At 37.9% G+C, this 19,895-nt stretch overlaps 1 protein-coding gene across 1 annotated transcript in view; it reads right to left on the reverse strand.

Moving 5' to 3' along the window:
• Positions 1–18,458, reverse strand: part of CRYBG1 (crystallin beta-gamma domain containing 1) — a 39,693-nt gene extending 21,235 nt beyond the window's left edge. The window contains exons 1-12 of the mRNA XM_018077850.1: positions 17,557–18,458; positions 11,861–13,322; positions 11,606–11,782; positions 9,023–9,070; positions 8,792–8,910; positions 7,277–7,439; positions 6,208–6,347; positions 2,910–3,036; positions 2,546–2,581; positions 2,003–2,145; positions 1,625–1,751; positions 1,390–1,535 (exon numbers count right to left, since the gene is read on the reverse strand). Of these exons, the coding sequence (XP_017933339.1) occupies positions 1,390–1,535; positions 1,625–1,751; positions 2,003–2,145; positions 2,546–2,581; positions 2,910–3,036; positions 6,208–6,347; positions 7,277–7,439; positions 8,792–8,910; positions 9,023–9,070; positions 11,606–11,782; positions 11,861–13,322; positions 17,557–18,308 (3,440 nt within the window). The 5' untranslated portion in view covers positions 18,309–18,458. The remainder of the gene's footprint in view (positions 1–1,389; positions 1,536–1,624; positions 1,752–2,002; positions 2,146–2,545; positions 2,582–2,909; positions 3,037–6,207; positions 6,348–7,276; positions 7,440–8,791; positions 8,911–9,022; positions 9,071–11,605; positions 11,783–11,860; positions 13,323–17,556) is intronic.
• Positions 18,459–19,895: the final 1,437 nt, after the last annotated feature.

Below are 19,895 nucleotides of genomic sequence, written 5' to 3' on the forward strand. Positions count from 1 at the left end.
ATTTTAAAAAAGCTTATTGCTACAAATTACATCTTTCAGAGACTACAAGGTGAAGACTACAGGAGCAGTGGCAGAGTCTGTGGGACAAGTTTTGTTCATAATGACTTCTATCCACCTTTGCCATCAGAGTATTAGAGTCACTCTTAATTACTACAATACTCAAACTCAAGTATGATTTCTACCTCAGCAGCAACAGACACATTTACTAGAACAACTACACAAAGGGCATGATAGGTAACCCACAATTTGTTTCCCAACCTTCTGAGGTGACTCTTTCCCATTAATCTCCCTTGCATATTACAGAAGACAAAAGACCACAGCGGCTTCAAAGGTCACCAGGCAGAAAAAAACCCTGCTGTTGCACCATATTCATATACAAATTAAAAGCATTCCTCTGGAATGCACTGAGCTTGATTCTGCAACCTTTATCCAGACAAAACTTGCAGAGATATTGCACAGATAACACACAGAAAGATTTAGGGAGCGGCTCGGTAAGTAGAACTTTCAGCAAGTAACCTGCATGCACACTAGGCAAGGAGACAGACTACACGTCTCACACTCTTTTGGTTCTACTGCTTTACTTAATTTTGTGTATTTGCAGCCATGATTGCTAATACTTGTCTGTATTTCTGAAATAATTTGATACAGTCTGCAAGGCCGTGCAACTCAATTTGCAACTGGTGTACTAGACAAATCAAACAACAAAGTCTATCAGCTTATCAACGGCATGTGATAGCGCTCATGGCACAAAGAGTTGAAGAGTTGGATTTGTTAATGGCCATGGCCAATGCAACATTTTGGGAACAACTGTGTTAAAAAAAACCCAAACAAACAACAAAAACAACACCACAGCACTAAACCACCCCTAACCTAGAGCATTCAATTCAAAAGCAATGTTAATTTTCAGAGCAGTTACTCTCCTTAATATCAGAATGTATAAGTGAGCATGGTAAGAGTTACCTCCATTTTACACACAAGTGAGAGAAAGAGCAAGGAATCTGCCTGTGGTTAAATGCAAGAAGCCTGGAAATTAGTTCCAAAACTAGCAATTATTTTCATAGCAATTTTGCTGTTAAAATGCTTAAAATGAAATACAGCCACGAGAACAAGCTATTTCTCCCTCTCTGATGAAATGTCATCTCATACTTTCATACTTTGGGTATCAATAAGTCAGCGTTTCCTGGGACCATCTTATCGTGAGAAGAAAGATGATTTACTGTACACATTCACAAAAACTTTACTTTTCATATTCTGCAGTCCAGGGCAGAAAATTTTACCTGGAGACATAGACATTAGAAGTCAGAGTGTTGAAAAATATCTGCAAATACTATCAAATTCTAAAAAGAATAGCACATCCAAAATTAAACAGTGATTAAAAATATCACTTACATGCCACTTAACACATTTATAGACTGTGTCCTCAGCCCATATCCAGTGTCTTTCAAATTGGAAATAATTCCTAACACATTAATATTGGAACCCTTTGATCCAAAGTCTTTTTCACTGTACATTATCATATGGGAGCTTGTGAAGTCCTGTTAAAACAAAGAGAAGTACCATAAGGAAAATGCCACAACATCTCAGAGCACTCAGGAGATGCCTACAACGTGTTCTTGGAACTTACACCAACAATTGGTCGCAGTGACTGCACCTCCTCATCATAGCCACCCCAATCTGTCCAATCCCGATACGCTCCTTCTTCCAGCAAGTACTGATGGCCTTCAAATCCAGGCTTCTCATAAGCGACCCAACTAAACAACAACAACAGAGTCCTCATGTGAAAATGGACAAGAGCCACTCCATGTTTTTATGAAGCAGATACAGATGTGTGATATTTGTTCTTTCACTGTGAGTATTTTCAAATTTAACCCAGGAATATACCTCAACCCAAAAACTAGGAAAACAGATAAAATAAACAAGTATTGAATTTATCCACTGCAATTTCCAGCCTACGGAGTTACTATTTCAGCTGAAGGGGAAATACCGTTTTTTCCAGACTTACACTCCTCCCAGTACTTTCATGGATCCCACTGATGTAAGTGGAATTCTCGTCTTTTCTTCTGATTCCTTGTCATCAAGCATAAAGATCTCAGATTCTACTTCCACATGTCTCCCTTCAAAGAAAGGCTTCTCATAAACAATTATCTGTAGTGGAAATAAAGTAAAAGAAAAGTTGCAGAGAGCACGATAAATTCTGACAATTTTTTGCATGGGCACATAGGGAAAAAGCAAGATGATGAAACCACCTAGTGGGATCTCTCTATTCTCCATAAGAGGTCTTTCCTTTAGAGATGCAACTTGGGGGCTTGAATATTCATTACCAATCTGCATTATCCAGACTGCTGTTAATACTGTCGTATATGTATGCAATGGATGCATAAACCTGACAGAAATTGCAATTTCATGGTGTGGTCACACACAAAGGGACTAGCCACTAAGCCATCGGTAGCTGGTACACAATCAAGACATACTTATCTACCCGTACATGGTTTTTGCAGTTCATGTGTTGTAAAATAGCTTTGGACACTCAAACAATGACTTTTACCTTTGGCTCTCCACTGAATTCAACTTTGCGACCACCCTGCAAAAGAAAAAAAGAAAAGAAGAAAAAAAATAAGCTGTCTATACTTAGACAATTTACAGGTATCTCTAAGAGTCGTCGATTCTTTACAAGAAGGCAGGATTAAGATAAATCTTCCTTGAAGAGCAGAAGTAAAAATAAGAAGCAAATTAATGGCAGAAATGGATGCAATCAAATGTTGAACATTCAAGAATTTTATAGACTAAAATTTTGGGGGTTTTTAAAGAGTTACATTTATGTAAATCTTGAAAAATTTAGCCACATTAATACATTATTTCTAACACGTAAACATAGGTCATTTAACTTGCAAGTAAGAACAGTATTTTACCATTTTCAAGGGCCTCATTGACCTAATGTAGGCTTCCTTCTTCTCCCAAAATGCTAAATTAGGATATTCACCAGGCTCCAACATTAGAGGGACTCCCTGGAAACCAGGTTCTTCATAAAGAAGCCATCTAAAGTAGAGGGGGTAGAGGGAGAAAAGGAAAATGTAAAAACCCCAAAGCATTTCTGAACAGTAAAGAACAAGACAATATGCTTACTTTAGGAAAGACATCATTGTATCCGTAACAAAACTTTGTTTCTTTACCATCAAAATTGCCAATTACAAGCTGGCATACTGACAAACTTCTCTGCCTGTGCAGGAACCAACACGTTTTGTTTGAACAGGCAAAAAACCCCAAAACAAACCAGCACAATGAAAAGTTAAAAATTTGACTCTGTTTTATCTGAAGGTAACCTGTGTTTTAGGCTGAAATATCAAGATTTAGGGTTATTCTATTATTTTTAGAACACTTTTAAAATACAGAAGCAATTTGCAAGAACTCAAAGAACTTTACTAACCTAGACTTTGGATTTGATAACAAATCTATTCAGGAAAAAATTCTAAACTTATGTTATTTACTAATACACAGAAAAACCTGACAACTCCTTAGAAATCTACTTCCTTACAGTTTGTATCTGCTAACAAATCTGCTTTGAATGACATAACTTCCAGAATTCCTGACAGGGACAGCAAGAGTAGCGTTTCAAAGCTTTTTCAAGAAAATCTTAGCCAGTAATCACTTGCTGGAAACGAAGAATCATAGTGCTGATCTCTGCATAAGGATGTCAAAGTATTTTTTCAATTTAAATTTACTGATCTCTGAGAGGTACAGCATGGAACAGTGTAAAACACACATAAACAGGAACACTTTATGCAGCCAACCCTTTAATTCATGTAAGGATCATAATGCATAAATCTGGTGATACCAAAAAGATATTAAAATAACCCATCACTTTATCATGCTTAAAAGACAAATTCCAACCTGATGTAAACTTGCACAGGTTGGTATAGTTTCGTTGCAGATACACAGTTCCAAGAAACAAACAAGGCGCTTCAGTTTTACTACTGTCTGTAGCTGAATGTTTGGTATATTGTGTGCCCTGTATTCACACTGCTCAGCGAGCCCTCAACTTGTGGCTGGTCACAAGTCTTTTGAGGAGTGGCTGAGGGAACTGGGGTTGTCTAGTGTGGAGAAAAGGAGACTCTGGGGAGATCTCACCTCTCTCTACAACCACCTGAAAGGAGATTGTAACCAGGTGGGGGTTGGCCTCTTCTCACAAGTAACAAGGGATTGGACAAGAGGAAATGACCACAAGTTGCACCAGGGGAGGTTTAGACTGGATATTAGGAAAAAATTATTCACTGAAAGGGCTGTCAAGCATTGGAACGGGCTGCCCAGGGGAGTGGTGGAATCAACATCCCTGGAGATATTTAAAAGATGTGTAGATATGGCCTTTAGGGACATGGTTTAATGCTGGACTTGGCAATGCTGGGTTAATGGTTGGACTGGATCATCTTAAAAGGTCTTTTCCAGCCTAAATGATTCTATGATTCTAACTTCACTCCAAGAACTGAAACACATGAAAGACCAAGGAAGAGTACAGTCAGAAGATAAAGGTGCATTGACTCATTTTTGTTGGCAGCTTTTAACAAACAGCAATTAAGCATGAACACTGGGAAACTTTAAAAAGATACAACCACACCCACATGGCAAGGTGACTCAGAATCAGAGCCTCCCTCACGGCCAATACAGTGAACTTGCCATACCTATAAACTAAAGGCAAAAAAACTCCAAACCAAAACCCTGCAACATGCAAAAAAGCAGCAGCAATTTACAGACTTCCTCATGCAAGTGACTTCTTTCTAAACTGGACTAATGAACAGACATCTGAGAAAGATAGTTGAAAAATAATCTACTTTGCTTTCTGGTGCTTTCCCTCGAGCGATCCAAATGCAACAAAGAGAGATTAAGACTACAAAGGTTTACACTGATTTAGTACAAAAAATGCTGTCACACTGATGCAAAAGACAGACAAGTCAGAGATGCGCATAGGCTCTGCGTCCTTTCAAAATTTTTTTTAATTTTACCACTCACAGATAGCTTTTAAGTGAGAGACAGGAATAAAGTTGAGAGGTTGATGAAGTGAATTAATAATCAACCTCCAAATAACACATCTGATTTCATTATTCTTGGGAGACACGTAATTTGGATTAAGCTTACAGTTCACCACAAATAACTTCCTGTCAGAGAACCAACTACTTGGACATCTTAAAATTTGCCTATATACCAAAATGTTTCATTTTTTTTTCCAGAAATCAAGGCGTAACTATTTAATTAAATAAAATACCCTTTGTTAACAACTAAAATGTCCTATATATCATGTGGCATATTTGAATACATCTTTGCAATGGTACGTAACACCTGTCTTTAGTTTTTGATAGTTAGACCAGTTTTTGGGCAGTTTTTGATAGTTAGACCATCTGCAGCAAGTGCTATCAGTGCCCAAACAGAACATGGCTATCAGGTAACAACCAAGGTCTACAGACCCTGTTCAGCAGGACCCAGCATCATGGAAAGTGGTTCCAGTCTCACTTTTTCTGAAAACAGCCTCTCTCTTCTGCGTACCACCAGTACCACTTTGAGGCATATCTTCCATAATGATTTACAAGTTTGTTTAATAAGTCATCACAACTAACATTAGTACAGCACCTGCATTGTTCCTTAGAGGTCTCCTTTCTTGTAAAAGCTTTCTTGGTTCATGACCCTCCTAACTCATATGGTGAGATATTTTCAGGTGACATAATACATGTCCTAAACATCACCATAAAAACACGGATGAAAATGCCCTGTGAAATACAGGAATGTCATATGTCGACTCTGTAAAGCATTAAGCCTTATTTCTGAACAGAAGGACTTAAATATTTTTCTTCTTTTAGTATGATGATTTCAAGTTCAGAAGAAAGAAAGTAGGAAATGTGGTCTTATCATAACAGTTATGGTAAGTGTGCCTGAATGAGAAAGAGCAAGAGAGGCAAACTCATTCCTTTGCTGCAAATACACAGGGGTTATTTGGTATTTACTACATGCAAACAGAATAAAAACTAACAAAACATTTTAAGAGGTCAGCCTCTCCAAGAGTGAAGCATTACACTGATGCACTAATGCTACTGTCAACAAAATACTACCAAAATATAGGACTAGAATAAATATAGCCTGCTTGTATGTCTGACAGGTGCAACCAATGGTTTAAAACAAATTCCTTTCGTAGCATTACACATTCATAGAGAACTACGTACTTACATGCCCCAATGTACTTTAATAGAACAAGTCTTCTGAGTGGTGCCAAACACCCCTGTTTCTTCAGTGTCATCAAAAAAGGAAGTCACGATTCCTAACCCTTCAGGCTCTGTATACAAATCAATTCGGCAAACCCTGTAATCCTGAAAAATGAAGATTGCCATAATCACTTAATCTGTGCTGTGAGTTCTGTAATTATTGTGGATAACTTAATCAGTTTTGAAACACCTGCTTATTTTAAATTGTTTTCCCCCTCGTCAATTACTACTGCTATTAGATGCCTATAATAAAAGTATAGCTAAGCCAGTTTGCCTGTCTCTGTTTGGACCAAGACAGTCAGTCAATCTCTAATCACCATTTACATTGTTTACTTTCTGCCATCTAGGCAGGAATGCATCTTCTTTCATCAGTTAACATCTCCCCCAGCAAATTAAATCCTAAGATAACACTAAGCAAGCCATCCTTGAAGAGAACTTCAATTTAAACAAGAATTGTAGTTACGAGCAATATATAGTCCTCCTTTTTCCTTTCCTAGTTAAATAACTTTATAGCTCATGCTTGTTTTGGCAACCTGCATAAGTAACTGCTTAATGGTAGGTTAAAAGTGCATGCAGAAAGGTGTTCCACCACGTGTGAAACTCACTGGTAAGTCTGCACATACAGGGCTATTTCTTGAGTATCAAGCAAGGTTTGGTGTTTGACCCTGAAGTTTGTACTGAGTATAAGCTTGGTTTATATTGGGGGGGGAAGCCACATACAGGTACAGAATTATTGATGGTTTTCTGTGATGCTTTTCTTGTGCCTGATCAGGGTACAAAGTGTATGCTGTGTGTAGCTATTCCAATAAAATACAGTTTCCTGCCCTATCTTTCCAGTGGATGTTACCATAATTCCCGTTGTGCAAAAGCCCCCACATGCATTTTGTGATTAAACAAGAAATTCAAAATGGAAAATTGTTTCATGCATTTGTAACTCACATTACACTTGTGACCTAAGACACCAATCACACTTTGTATCAGTATAAGACATCACTTAAGATCCATACAAAATTTTCTTTATCTATATTACTTGCCTTAACAACATGTCTTATTGAACCAATCACTGCAGGTTTTACAGATTTGCAGTCATTTTGTTCTTCAGAAGTACCTGCACCCCAAATATCAGGGAGTTCCAACTCTCCTTCTTCCAATGGAATAGAAGGGCCTTCAAAATTTGGTTTCTCGTAGAGTATCCAGCTTAAAATAAAAAATTCTGATTTTTAATGGTGGTTTATCAAGTGTGATTTGCAAAAATCATGCTCCTATTTAACAAATCCTTTAATAAGAAGTACTATTTCCAGTCCCTTACCATTTCCCCAGTACAGCTTATTTGTCCAACACTGCTGATGCAAGTCATTCCCAGTCTCTGATACTTTTAAAAGCAATGATAAAAACAAAGATGTCTACTGCTGAATTGTAATTTCATCAAAAACTCCTCCACCTTTTTAAACTGGTGATTTTGGGCACCAAAGACCACTCTATGAATACCAGACTTCTGTATGAGATACTAATCAGAACCAATTTGTAGGTCAGTCAGAAAACACTGACACTGCAAGATGCTGCATCATGTATAAACAGACAAACTACTTGGATCCTGTGAACAACAGCCTGGAGTTCCAGAGTGGCTGGTGTAGGTGTGCCAAAGACTGCTCAAGTACAGTTTCAAGTACACAAGTGCACCAAAGTACAAACTCCATTTTTAACACGAGGTTGGAAGATATAACTAGACAAAAACTTAATCCATCTGCAAATACAAACCCCTCCCTTATGTTCTCAACTGAAGTGGGGGGGAACAAGCCCAGTCCCTCTAGTCCATGCTGGAAAATACAACCTGGTCTACACAGATCAAAAGACTTTCATTCCAGTCTTCTAAAGTTAAACAGCAATCAGTATGCCTCCCAGTACCTCCTACTGCAGCTAGCATTTCTGCAGCTTACTATCAGATCATTACTTTTGAGAACCTGCTATTTGACTGCATTATAGCCTGGCCACAACATAACTTGCCATGCTAGCCACACTACTAAAGGCCATTCTGCTGATGCTATGAAGAAAGTCGAAGATGAACTTGTTTTGAATTACTCTTAGGCAATGTAACTTTTAGAGCAAAATCCCTCTGGATTTCTCAGAAAAATGGTCAGTTATTTCTACAGCACCATCTTATTCCTTTGGACATGAAATTAATCACGTTAGACCTGGCGTTAAACTTATCTGCTAGCCTTTTAGCCCAACCCAAATACTATGCAAGAACCCCTAATGGGCAGAGGAGTCAAAGACCAGCACAGCCGGACAGAAGCTGTTATTTCATCCCACACCTATGCCTGGTGAAATCTTGCACCCCTCCAGACGGTAACACTCATTCAATTAGTCAGCGAAATAGGTTTCCCAGCCCAGAACTTCCTCTTGCAGAGGTAAAATGCCATATTTCTTGCTCACAGGTGTTGATGTTACATTGCCATTTACAAGGCAGACTTAATGTGAATTACATGCCACCTCTGTATCAAAACTTTTTTAGATAGACCAATGATAAAGAGCAAAAATTCATCTCTTACCATCCTCTGATGACTTTAATAAAAATTGTTGGTGACAGAACCCAAGAACTGCAATCCAGAACATCATGGAAAACTTCAATACTAGTTTTTTGACAGTCTGAGTCACAGTATATCACCAGCTGTGTTTAAAAAAACAAACAAACAGAAAAACACACAGCAACAACATATAGTTCTATCTTCCTATGCTTTAAGTATAGAAAGGAACAGTATAAATATTAAAATTGATCTTACCTTGCCAGGTCTGGGATTGATTTTACTTTGTCCATTTCTTGAAAGTGTCTAATAGGCAGTGGGGAGAGAAAAATCACCAAAAAAACAAACAAAACCAGAAAGATATTCAATAAAGATGCTCAGTTATAAAAAATAAGGCTAGTAGACCAAAAGAAAAACTAGTCTGAATAGTAAAAAGCTACTAACATTTCAAATATACCTACATATTGCTTCCATCTCTTCTCTGCTATATAAATATATAAATATAAATATTTATATAGCAGTATCTCTGCTATATAAATATATAAATTTACACACTTTTTTAACTTTGAATTATCATCTCACTGAAGTTAACTAACGTCAAATCCTTCTGGATCACCTTCCTATATATTCCAGAACTTTCATACCATGAAACTACTTTAAAAACTGGCATTGATAAAAGTACATGTTCTACAATGATAAAGATATAAATGAAATCTTAAATGTTTAAAAAAGTCAAGCAATAAAGCATGAAATAATTTTGAAGGAATATATGAAAAGACTGAGGGGGCATGATGGCATATATATGTATGAGCTAACTAGCATAATCAGTTTTGTGACTAACAGCTCGTACCAAGGTAAGTTTCCTCAAAAAGCATGAGGCTGTACAACAAGTGATAAACTTAAAAAGATTCAGAACAAATAAAACACATTGAGTTATACAAAATTTAAAATAATGCTGAAGTCAGCAGTAAGTTATATGATATAAAATATATGGGAAAGCTGTGGTTGCATCACGTCATCTTAAAACAAATACAGCAAGCACTGCAATGACGCATTTGGCTTCCTAGCAAGGACAGGAGTGCTCTTTCCAGGACAGAGTCTCACTCTTCTAGGAACTATTCATACAAACAAAAGGACAGAAACAGATTATGCCCCTAAATCAGTGGCAGCCTAAGATAACCAGCAACACATGCAAGGAATTAATGAGATCATATTAGTTAACACACAGAGCAGGCAGTGGTCTCAGGACAGAGTTCTTAACCACCACCAGATTTCTGTAGACACACTGAAGACACATTGAAGCATGACTGGTTTTTTAGCCCGTGCTTCAATTCCAGTTAAAACTTGCCCTGTGTTTTAAGGAACACCAAAGCCATTGTTTTGGGCTGCCCTTACTCTTTCCTTCACATTACCCACTAGCCACTGGCATCATCATTTTCTTAGTCAGTGGAAGATGCACAGTAGGTACACATCATATAAACGCTTTTGGTTCCTGTATAACTTGACGAAGACAATTCAGAGTCAGCAACAGTGCCACAGAACTCCAGAAACCCTTCAGAGCCTAAAGGGATTCTCTCAAGTGCAGTCTTAGGTGCATACACACTCCATTGCCATACCAGGCCTCCACACTCCGCTGCAAAATTGAAACTCACCCAAGAACAACATTTTAAGCAGCAAAAAACCAAAACAAAACTAGTCATTTAGCTTTAAATTCAAGTTTTTAAATCCAAGCAGGAGCATCAGAGTAAGAAAGCTTGTCTAACTGCCAGCATAAATCTACACCACTGCAATTTTCACCCCCTAATTTTCATCCCCGCATTAATTAAAAAACTTCCCATGAGAGAAAAATCTACATTCTCAAAACTGCAAGGTACCATGGATGATTTCCTCCTGCAAAGCGAAGAAGAAGAGGGGAGCTATTTCTACTACCTCACTCCTTTTAGTAGAACCATTACAGCACATAACCATTAGCTTTGCAAAGTGTCTCTTGAACTTTTACACACTGCTTCTATTCCACAGGTCACATTCATGTGGCTATTAAACTTCAGAGAACATATTTCTTCCCACAGTTCTTAGATTTGATTATAGTTTTCCTCTTGGGTGACCATAAGGGCTCAGGTTAACAGGAACAGAAGATACTACAGGACATTAATTCATAATTTTTAAAACAGAAAATACAAAGATATTCCATATTAAAGTTGCTTCCAAGGGAAAATGTAGGTCTGTCTTCACTCATGAGGATCAGATGCTTGTAATGAGACCAAGGGACAGCCCTCCACCATAGCAGCACTTTCAATAATCACTACTATCCAGTTCTTAAAGTATTCTTAAAGAATATATATGTTTCTATCAAATGCATGAGAATATTGGGAAAAACAACAGAGAGCAAAAATAAAAAACTCTGCTCTGTTGCTTATTTAACAGTTCAACGGCTCAATGTCTTGCTGGAAGAGGAGAGAGATTACTGTCAACAGGCATTTCCCGAAGTTCACAGAAAGCATTCTACTAATTTACAATAAAAAAATAAAGCTAGCACGAGATTTGTTTCACTGTAATACAAAATCAAGGATGAAGACATTCAGACATACGCTTTCAATTCATTTTTGCAAAGTCTCAAAGTAAGGGCACCATGAAGAACCTTAATCATGTTAACAGATGCCATCTCATTTTCATGCCTTAGCCCATCAGATGAAACTGGTACCACACCTAAGTGCACCTCCATGTATTTGTAATCTATGTATATCCCTAAGAGGGGAAACAAAACAACGTATGCATATTGCCTACAGAAAATATAAAAGCTGGATAACTTTGCAGGCAGATTTTAAACAGCACAATACTTACATCCACATCTAATAAACCAGGGGGGACATTTGATTCATATCTGCTTGTCCCTAGCCAGCTGGAAAAACTTTTCTCAGGGTTGACATAGCTGGGCATTGGTAAGCTTAGTTCTTTTTTTGTACTATCTGCTTGCATGTATTTCTCCACAAAATTTGGAAACTTCATATCTGAAAGAGACTGAATTGCAAAATCAAAATTAACAGTCATTCAGCAGGTAGACAAACACTGTTTCATTTCTGGAATGTTCTTTATTACCTCAGATATTTGAGCCATGCCAAATGGCCCGGAAGCATCCACTTGTAAAGGAGGCATCCCTGATGAGTCAGTTGCAAAAGCTGTTGTAGTGTTATTTACTGAGGTGACAGAGGGATTAAAAAACTTGTCTTTAGGTGTAGAAGACAGCAAGCTTGAGAAGAGGGAGCTTTTCTCAAGCCGTGATCTCTTAATTTCACCATCTGTGCCATCAATGTTCTCTTTTCCATTTATTTCATGAGTAAAGACAGGTTCCTCTCTACATGACTGCAGAGCTTTGAATATGATACTTTGCTCTGTTGATGCACGCTTGGGCCTGACTCTGGCTATTGTTTCCAGGCTTTGCATTTTAATTTGCTGGGCCGGTAACAGATCCTGTGTTTTTTCTCTTCTCAATCCCAAACCAAAAGTAAATACACTAGGATCAAATACTTTCTCTAAGTTGTCTTCATGAATAGGAGGCATTGCAAAGTGGGGTGCTGGGGACTTTGGAAGTTTTGACCTCTTCTTTTTCTGGGGTAAACAAACTGAGCTTTCCAAGTTTTTTATTGTTTCGGCAAACTTCTTCATGTCAGATGGAGAATCAAAAATGCTATCGTCTTCAGCAGACCCATTACAGGCTTTGTCTGGGCTCTTTTCTGCATTGACATTGTGCTCTGATACCAATATACTTTCTTGATTGCTGTCATCATACCGCAGTGCTGCAAAATTCAAATCTGCTGGCTTTGCCTTTTTATCTCCATTTTCCATCTTCTTAAATTCTGATCTAGAAACCTGATGAGATGGCAGAGGATATTTATCATTATTGCAAGGTGATAAAACCTCTGTCTTTGGCAGTATCTTTTCTTCATTTCTGTGGAATTCTGAGCTTGTGTAATTTCTTTGGTAGAAAGTATCTTGAGCATTTTCACTTTTAATGGGTGAGTGCAAGGACAGTTTAAAAGGTGAGCTTTCTTTTTTTCCTGTGGTTAATTCTGATTCTGTTTGCTTCAGAGAGACACTACTAGCATCACTTTTGCTGCCTTGGTTAAAAAGGGATATTGCAGCTTTTACTTTAAGTTCTGCTGGTTTCCCAATATCCTCATAAGAGGCCAAGCCTTCTTCGTTTTTGCCTTTTAACTCCGCAGTGCTTTCTTTCTCTAGTGTGCCATTCTCAAATAACTTCTGGCGACTGCTTTGCTTATTTAACATTTTATCAGGTTGTTCATTTTCTTTAGCTTGTTTTCCAAATTTCAGCTTTGCTCTGCCAACAAATGTGCTTGGTACAGTACTATTTTTGGAAGCAGGGATGTCAGTAGGCCTCTGGCTCTGGTTAGCACATTTATTTTCAAATAGGGAAATTTTGTTGGCAATGTTGCTGTTAGTTTTATTAACTGGTTTTTCAAGAGTATCCTGCTCATTTTCTAAACTGTCTTGATTTGTAGGTGTTTTAAAATTCAGTTCTATATTCTTCGGTTTGGCTGGACTACAGGAAGAAAAGTGATACAGAGTGACATGTTTAGTTAATCTTGAACAGACTTGTACCATTTTTCAGAACAATAAAATGTAGCATTATAATACAATTATAGTTTAAATTTTGGTATCTCAAAAGGAATCAACTAAAAAAGGAGTAACTATACAAATGAAAACAAATAGACACTAAATAGGGAGAATACGTTTCAAACATGTACTTAGTTCTTTAATGTTCAGTAAAACAGAAAATACAGCAGCCTACAGCATCTGCAATTGAGGCAGAGAACTTAACTACTTATGACTGACAGACATTAAAATTTAACAGTGAATAGGCAGAATAAATTATATGCATGCAATTCCCTACAGAGTTTAGAAAACAAATCCCAATTCATTAAGGTGATAATGAGTTGGTTAATATTTGCATATACCTCTCCAATGAATTTTGAAGACATCTGCCTAGATTCTTTGCAGCCTTTACACCTACTCTGCAACCTTAAATGGAGTGAAAGACATCTTCTGGCCTCATCAGTGCTGTGGGAAAAGGTTAACTGTCCCCAGTCACTGCATCACACGTGGTGTGGCTAACGAAACACCACATGTGAGGAACTCTTTCACTTCCTTCAGGTAAAGTTAGCTAATAGTTTCAACTTTATTTTACAAGAATTGAATTCTGAAACCCTTAGAAAACTTCTCCATCAGAGTGGCTAAAGAAGCACGTACAAGTACACAGCACACAGTATGGCAGAAGGCTGATGATACACAGCTGAGGGTTTCAAGCCTCCTTCTTCTGAATACCTACAACCAGGAAAAATCGTTTGTTCGTATCATTTCCTACTGCAGAAACAGTATGAAGAGCTGTGAAGATGCAGGGCAGATATCTTCAAAATTTGTCAGTCAGATATAAGGAGTGTCAAGGACCCCCTCATCACCTCAAAGGGAGACCTGTTCTCCAAAAAAGAATCTGGGGACACAGCGGTGGGAGAAACGGCAGAAACTGCCCTACATGAAAACTGACAAAGGTGGGAGATAAAAGAAAGTAGCTTGCAGCAATGATCTCTAGGGCCTCAAATGGTCTACCAATCAATAGATGATTCTGGTACTGAAGTGCTTTCTTCCTTTTTTTTTTTACCTACACAAACTCTGTTCACTGAGCTCTCAGGTAGTTTTTTAGCAAAGAAAGAAAAATGAGATTCAAGTGAGTTAACATGAACAACCCAAAAACTGTGATCACTCCTTTCTCTTCCTCAAGCGATCCATCCCTCCTCTGTCTTCTTCTTCTACCTGTATTTTTAAGAGGAATCACTAACAGCCTAATTACCTTAATAAACTCATTCCCATACCACCCTTTTGTCAGCCTGTCACTTGCACTACTACATGTATTTATTTCAACTTAACAACACATATCTTCTCCATAAAATCCGTGTCTCCCTGTATGCCCTGACACAAGCAAGTTTAATGGTTAACAGTGATACTTATCAGCCACACCTAAAACCTATTTTAAATGAACAGCTAACCCCTCAAAGGTATAGTTTCAAGCTTTGCAAATTTATGCAGAAACAACCACTTCAACATTTTGATATTCTGCAGTATTTTTGCACAGCAGCAGCCAAACTAGTACAACCAAAAAGCAATAGAAAGCTCAACCCTAGAGCTCCATCCAGTACAACTGGCTTCCTCTTACTAATCTTTTCAACCTTTTTCCACACTAAGAAATACTGATTTTAAGTATAGTCAAAAGATGCATCTTGTTGCAAGAACTGAGTTTCTAAGCTTGTTTAAAAGGAAATGATGTTTGAGTACCCTTTAAGCCTCCCATCTAATATGGGGTAAAAGCACTGAAAGATGGAAGACGGATTCACTTAACACTGCAAATACTTTCTTAGAAACAGGCCTGTGGCTGATTCCTACTCCCCATTCCTGATCTGCAATGCCAGGAACAAGCAGGCACAAGAGAAATACCAATGTCCTTCTCTTTGGCTAGACCTTGCAGCTAAACTGTGGAAGCAAGCAGTTAGACCTCTCCCAATACAGTCATAAATGGAAGGTGAGTCACACGTCAAGCATGTAACCGGTGCCAAAAAACACTGAAGCCAAAACATCAGACTGAAGTGAGCAAAGAAAAATGGCATGTGAAAAGAGCAGAATAATTCAACAAGTGGGCATAAATGTAAAGGCAACTGCAAAACCATGTTTGAACATAAAATATGACAAATGAAACCAAATTTTCCACTAAGTATATCAAAGTAACTACTGCCTAAGGTTTTATTTGCTGATTAAGATGTACCATCAACCTCAGTTTAGTTTCAAATCCGATTTGTTTCCCTTTTAACAGCTAGAAGCGAAGTATCCTGTGACTTTCAAGTTATCCAGTACGCATACATAAAAGGAAAAAAGACAGAAAATGCTGTCATTACAGGGAATGCGCACTTCTGGAGGTGACTGAAGGAACTGACCTGTTTTAAAATTGTTTCTAAAGAAACTTAATTCCTAGAATTGGCACAATGTCATTAGTAAGAGACTTTGTGCACTTTTAAGGGAAAACTACTTGGATTATTAAAAAAAATAAATCTATCTTATAGGAACCAAATGAGTCTGTGTGTAAATGAGTATTTTTCAACCTGAAAGGGATTCATGTGAACTACCTAACAATAAATTTTTAACTTTTGAAAATGGACAAGTTTTCCGTTCTCTCATTCAAAGCAATAACTAGAGAATAAAACCACACCTTCTTCTAGTAATGGCACCATCTTTTCCTTTCCCATTTTACAGCATCTTAATCCACATCCAAGTTTATAGTTCACATGTTCTGAGGAGTGACTACAAATTATACCAGGTAATATGAGCACATAATTCTGCTTGGCTGAAGAAACGGTGTGGTACCATGCAGTGATGGCCACGAGACGCATCAGGAACCTTACAGGCAACACAGCAGTCCCCACCCAGGGCTAAAGTTCCTATAGCTGCAGATAAGGCCAAGACACAGTGTCACACACACACTGTCATCACTAATGACAATGACACAAAGAGAACAACATGAAAGCTACCTTTCCTCTGAAGCTGTGAAGGTACAACTTCAGAGTTTAAGATTTGTTACCTATATTGCCAGAGAGCAAAGCATCACCATGCACAAAAATGGCACAGCTCAACTTTCAGTACAGGGAGTTTTACATTTAGTTACAAATTATCAAGTCAGATACGGAGTATTACAAACTGTGAAGCTCCTAATGCTTCTCAGATGTGGGAAGCATAATTGGAAACAGATGTGTGTCTTTAACCATTATGTTGAACCTTCACATCCCTTTGACAGTTATGAACACTCAGGGTGCCTCTGGTGGGCCTACAGGATTCAATGTACTCAGACATCTATAAATGAATGTACCAGAATGAGGAGTGCAACCACACACAGTATATAGTCATGACAACCAAACAATGGAAACGAATAATGTAATAAAATCAATCCCTGTGGATGAGAATGTAACAGAATCCAGAAAACCAGTCACTGGGCTTATTCTAGTGATTACAGTGAAATTTATAAACACATCCACTTCTTTATAATCCTAAGGAAAACACTGATCACCTCTGTTCAACAGATGACAATTTCTTCAAGTGTAAAACCAAAACCTGCAAATTAATATATGCATAATTCTGCAAATACCTGATGTTATTCACATGCATAAAGATTTATATGATTCATCCTGCACATACTCCAGAAAGCAACCATATGTATTCAAATTTCTGGAGTATGATTTATGATATCATTTGAACAATTAAATTCTACATTGCATCCTACATTTCTTCATAAGATAATAGCAGAATTTAGGCTGTTTTGAAGAACAATTTGAACGCATTCCTTATTCAAAGATTTTCACATACGAAATCTTCAAATCACATACTGAGCTGGTTATAGACAGCAAAATGACATTAAGGTCAATGACAGACAAGCTAATCTGAGCAACAATGATGAGGAAGTAGCTTTTATGTACATTAAATTATTCCATATAATGGAATTGACAGAGACATTCCCTAGCCATCTAAAAAATGGAAAAACTAATTATTTTTCTAATTCATGTAAATTACAGTGCTTGTTAAGTGGTAGCTCTAATTAAGGGTGTTTTTTAAAGGCAGTTCTTAACTGAAAAGAATCCAGATAGGCAACAGATATATAGCTAGTGTTTCTATAGAATTCTAAGCACAGATGCAACCAAAATTACAGCAACAGGGACAAGGTAAGCTAGTTTGCTACTTACAGGCTAATCTTTGTCATGACTGTTCTGGCAGCATCCAAACTCTTCAGCTTCGAGTTGTCTAAATCCAAATTTGTCTGTCTCTCAGCTGACAGACACAGGTCTCCATTTTTAATCCCATCAGTATGCAAGAAAGTTCTTCCATCCGAACCATTACCATGCTTTACAGCCTTGGTCTCATTTCTGCCTTCAGCGAACACCAAGGCATTGTCTTCTGTCTTAGCAGCCAGAGTAACTTTGGGACACTCCAAGCTGTCTTCCCCAAAAGCCACAGGAACAGCTCCTTTTTCCACCGAAGTTCTTTTTGTCACTGAGTTATTCTCTGGCAATGCTAAAGGTTGCCTTTTTGAAGAGTAATCTTTTACCTGACCCTTCAAACCAGTAGGGGAAATGGGTACAGCATCTGACTGATTCTTTTTATATGATCTTCTCCTTGCAGAGGTTGTGTTTGAGACCTGCTGCTTGCCTTTGTCAGCTTCACCTTTAGATGCCCCTTTGTGAGCAGATCCAACTTTCAGGTCCTGATTATTACCTGATGAAGAGGAACTCCTTTCAGGAGTCTGTTGAGGAGACCTCACTTTTCTTTCAGAGTTTATTATCTTGTCTGAAAACACCTCAGAAGAGATATCATCCTCAAAACCAGATTCTTCTTTTGCAGTAGTCTCAGTCTGGTTTCTCTCTCCATTTGGAATGTCATTAGATGACTGAGACTTTCTCCTTTTTCCAGATCTTTTACTAGCAGATTTTTTATCCATTGTGTCCAAATCACTACAATTTTCTTCTGATTGAAGAGTCACAGGTTCATTAAGGAGCTCGTCTGTTTTTCTTAGATAGATATCAACTGTTAACACTCTAGCAGAATATGGGTGTTCACTGGCTGCAGATTCCAACTCGTATGGCAAATCCTTTGGTTTTGCATGCCCAGGCTCCTCAGACACCCACGTGTTCACAAGCTGCTTGTGGCTTAAGATACTCTTTTCCAAGTCTTCACTAGACAAATTTCTCAAGCTCTTTATGAAATCTGGAGTTGTGGAATTATTTATATCTGTGACAGATTCTTTCTCCAATCCCAGGGTTTCCACGTTCAGGTTACTTTCACAGAAGGAGTTTTTAATAGTTTCACTGCTACCGCTCCAATCTGCTGACCACTCACTGTCAGAAGAGACTCCCCTACTACTCCATTCTGAAATGGTATCGTGATACAGCGGTCTTACTTCCCCACTGAAATTATATTCCTGTGCCTCAGAAACAGCACTTACGTTTCTCACTTGGCTGTGTACTTGAGGAGCTTCATGACCTTCCTTTAGGTGCCTACAGTATATTGGCTGCGCTCTGTGAGGAGAACCTGACCTCTCCCCCCTATGATGTGAAGTGTGTTCTAATGAACTTTTGACGTTTTTCCTTTTCCCTGTACCAAACAAATTTCCAAGTCTTTCCAAAACTGGTTTCTTTTTATTCTCTTCTCTGGAAGAATCTGGAAGGTGTGAGGTGGACTATAAAAACAAACAAACAAACAAACATTTGGTTAATGTCAAAACTGTTTCTATAATATATTTGTTTGTATTAGCACCACCTATAAATTAAAAGGACACAGTAGTGGAAACAAAACAGCTTGCTGAACAATACCAGCTCTCAAAAAAAGAACAAGAAAAACAAAATGCTTGAAAAACAATTAAAATTTCAAGATCTTTCTGCATCTTTTTGCCTGGGTTTGTTTACAAATAAACTCATCTTGCCTTATGACAGCAGCACTAATATGCCTCGAATCTCAAACTTTTTCACAATTACTTAAAGTCACCCAAAATAATACAGAAAAGTATCCTGGTGTCTGCAAGACCAGTATCTTTTTGGTCAATTCCGCTTGGTCAAAATTTTCCTTAAAAAAACAAGAGCAGGAAGTTTAACTTTCCTCTCCATACCGGCTGAGTCAGTTTTGACATTTGTGCTAGCAAAGAATAGTTTCAAAGGCATAAACTGTATTACAATTCATATATTTCTCATTAATGAAGTTCAATAAATACTTGGTTGTGTTTTGGGCTAGAAAACCCAGAACTATAAAAGCCACTGCATCATCCAACGAGCATTACTGGGTCAAATACTGCCCTGGATTACTCGTGGTGAAGTTTTGCCTTACAACTTCTAATTAACATGGTAAACAGGAAACACGCAACAGCATCGCCGAGTACACATGCATATTTATATTTTAATATACTAGCCCTTTTTACATGCCGGTACGATGAATACTTGTTTTGAGACGTCTGTTTCAAAATACCGCGAGTATTTTCTACGCTGGCGGACCAGACCTCCCGAGGAGAGCGGGTCCCCTCGACAGCACCGAGGCT

The sequence above is a fragment of the Manacus vitellinus genome, unplaced genomic scaffold (genome assembly GCF_001715985.3).
Source record: "Manacus vitellinus isolate BGI_N305 unplaced genomic scaffold, ASM171598v3 scaffold_4_pilon, whole genome shotgun sequence".
Classification (NCBI taxonomy): Eukaryota; Metazoa; Chordata; class Aves; order Passeriformes; family Pipridae; genus Manacus; species Manacus vitellinus.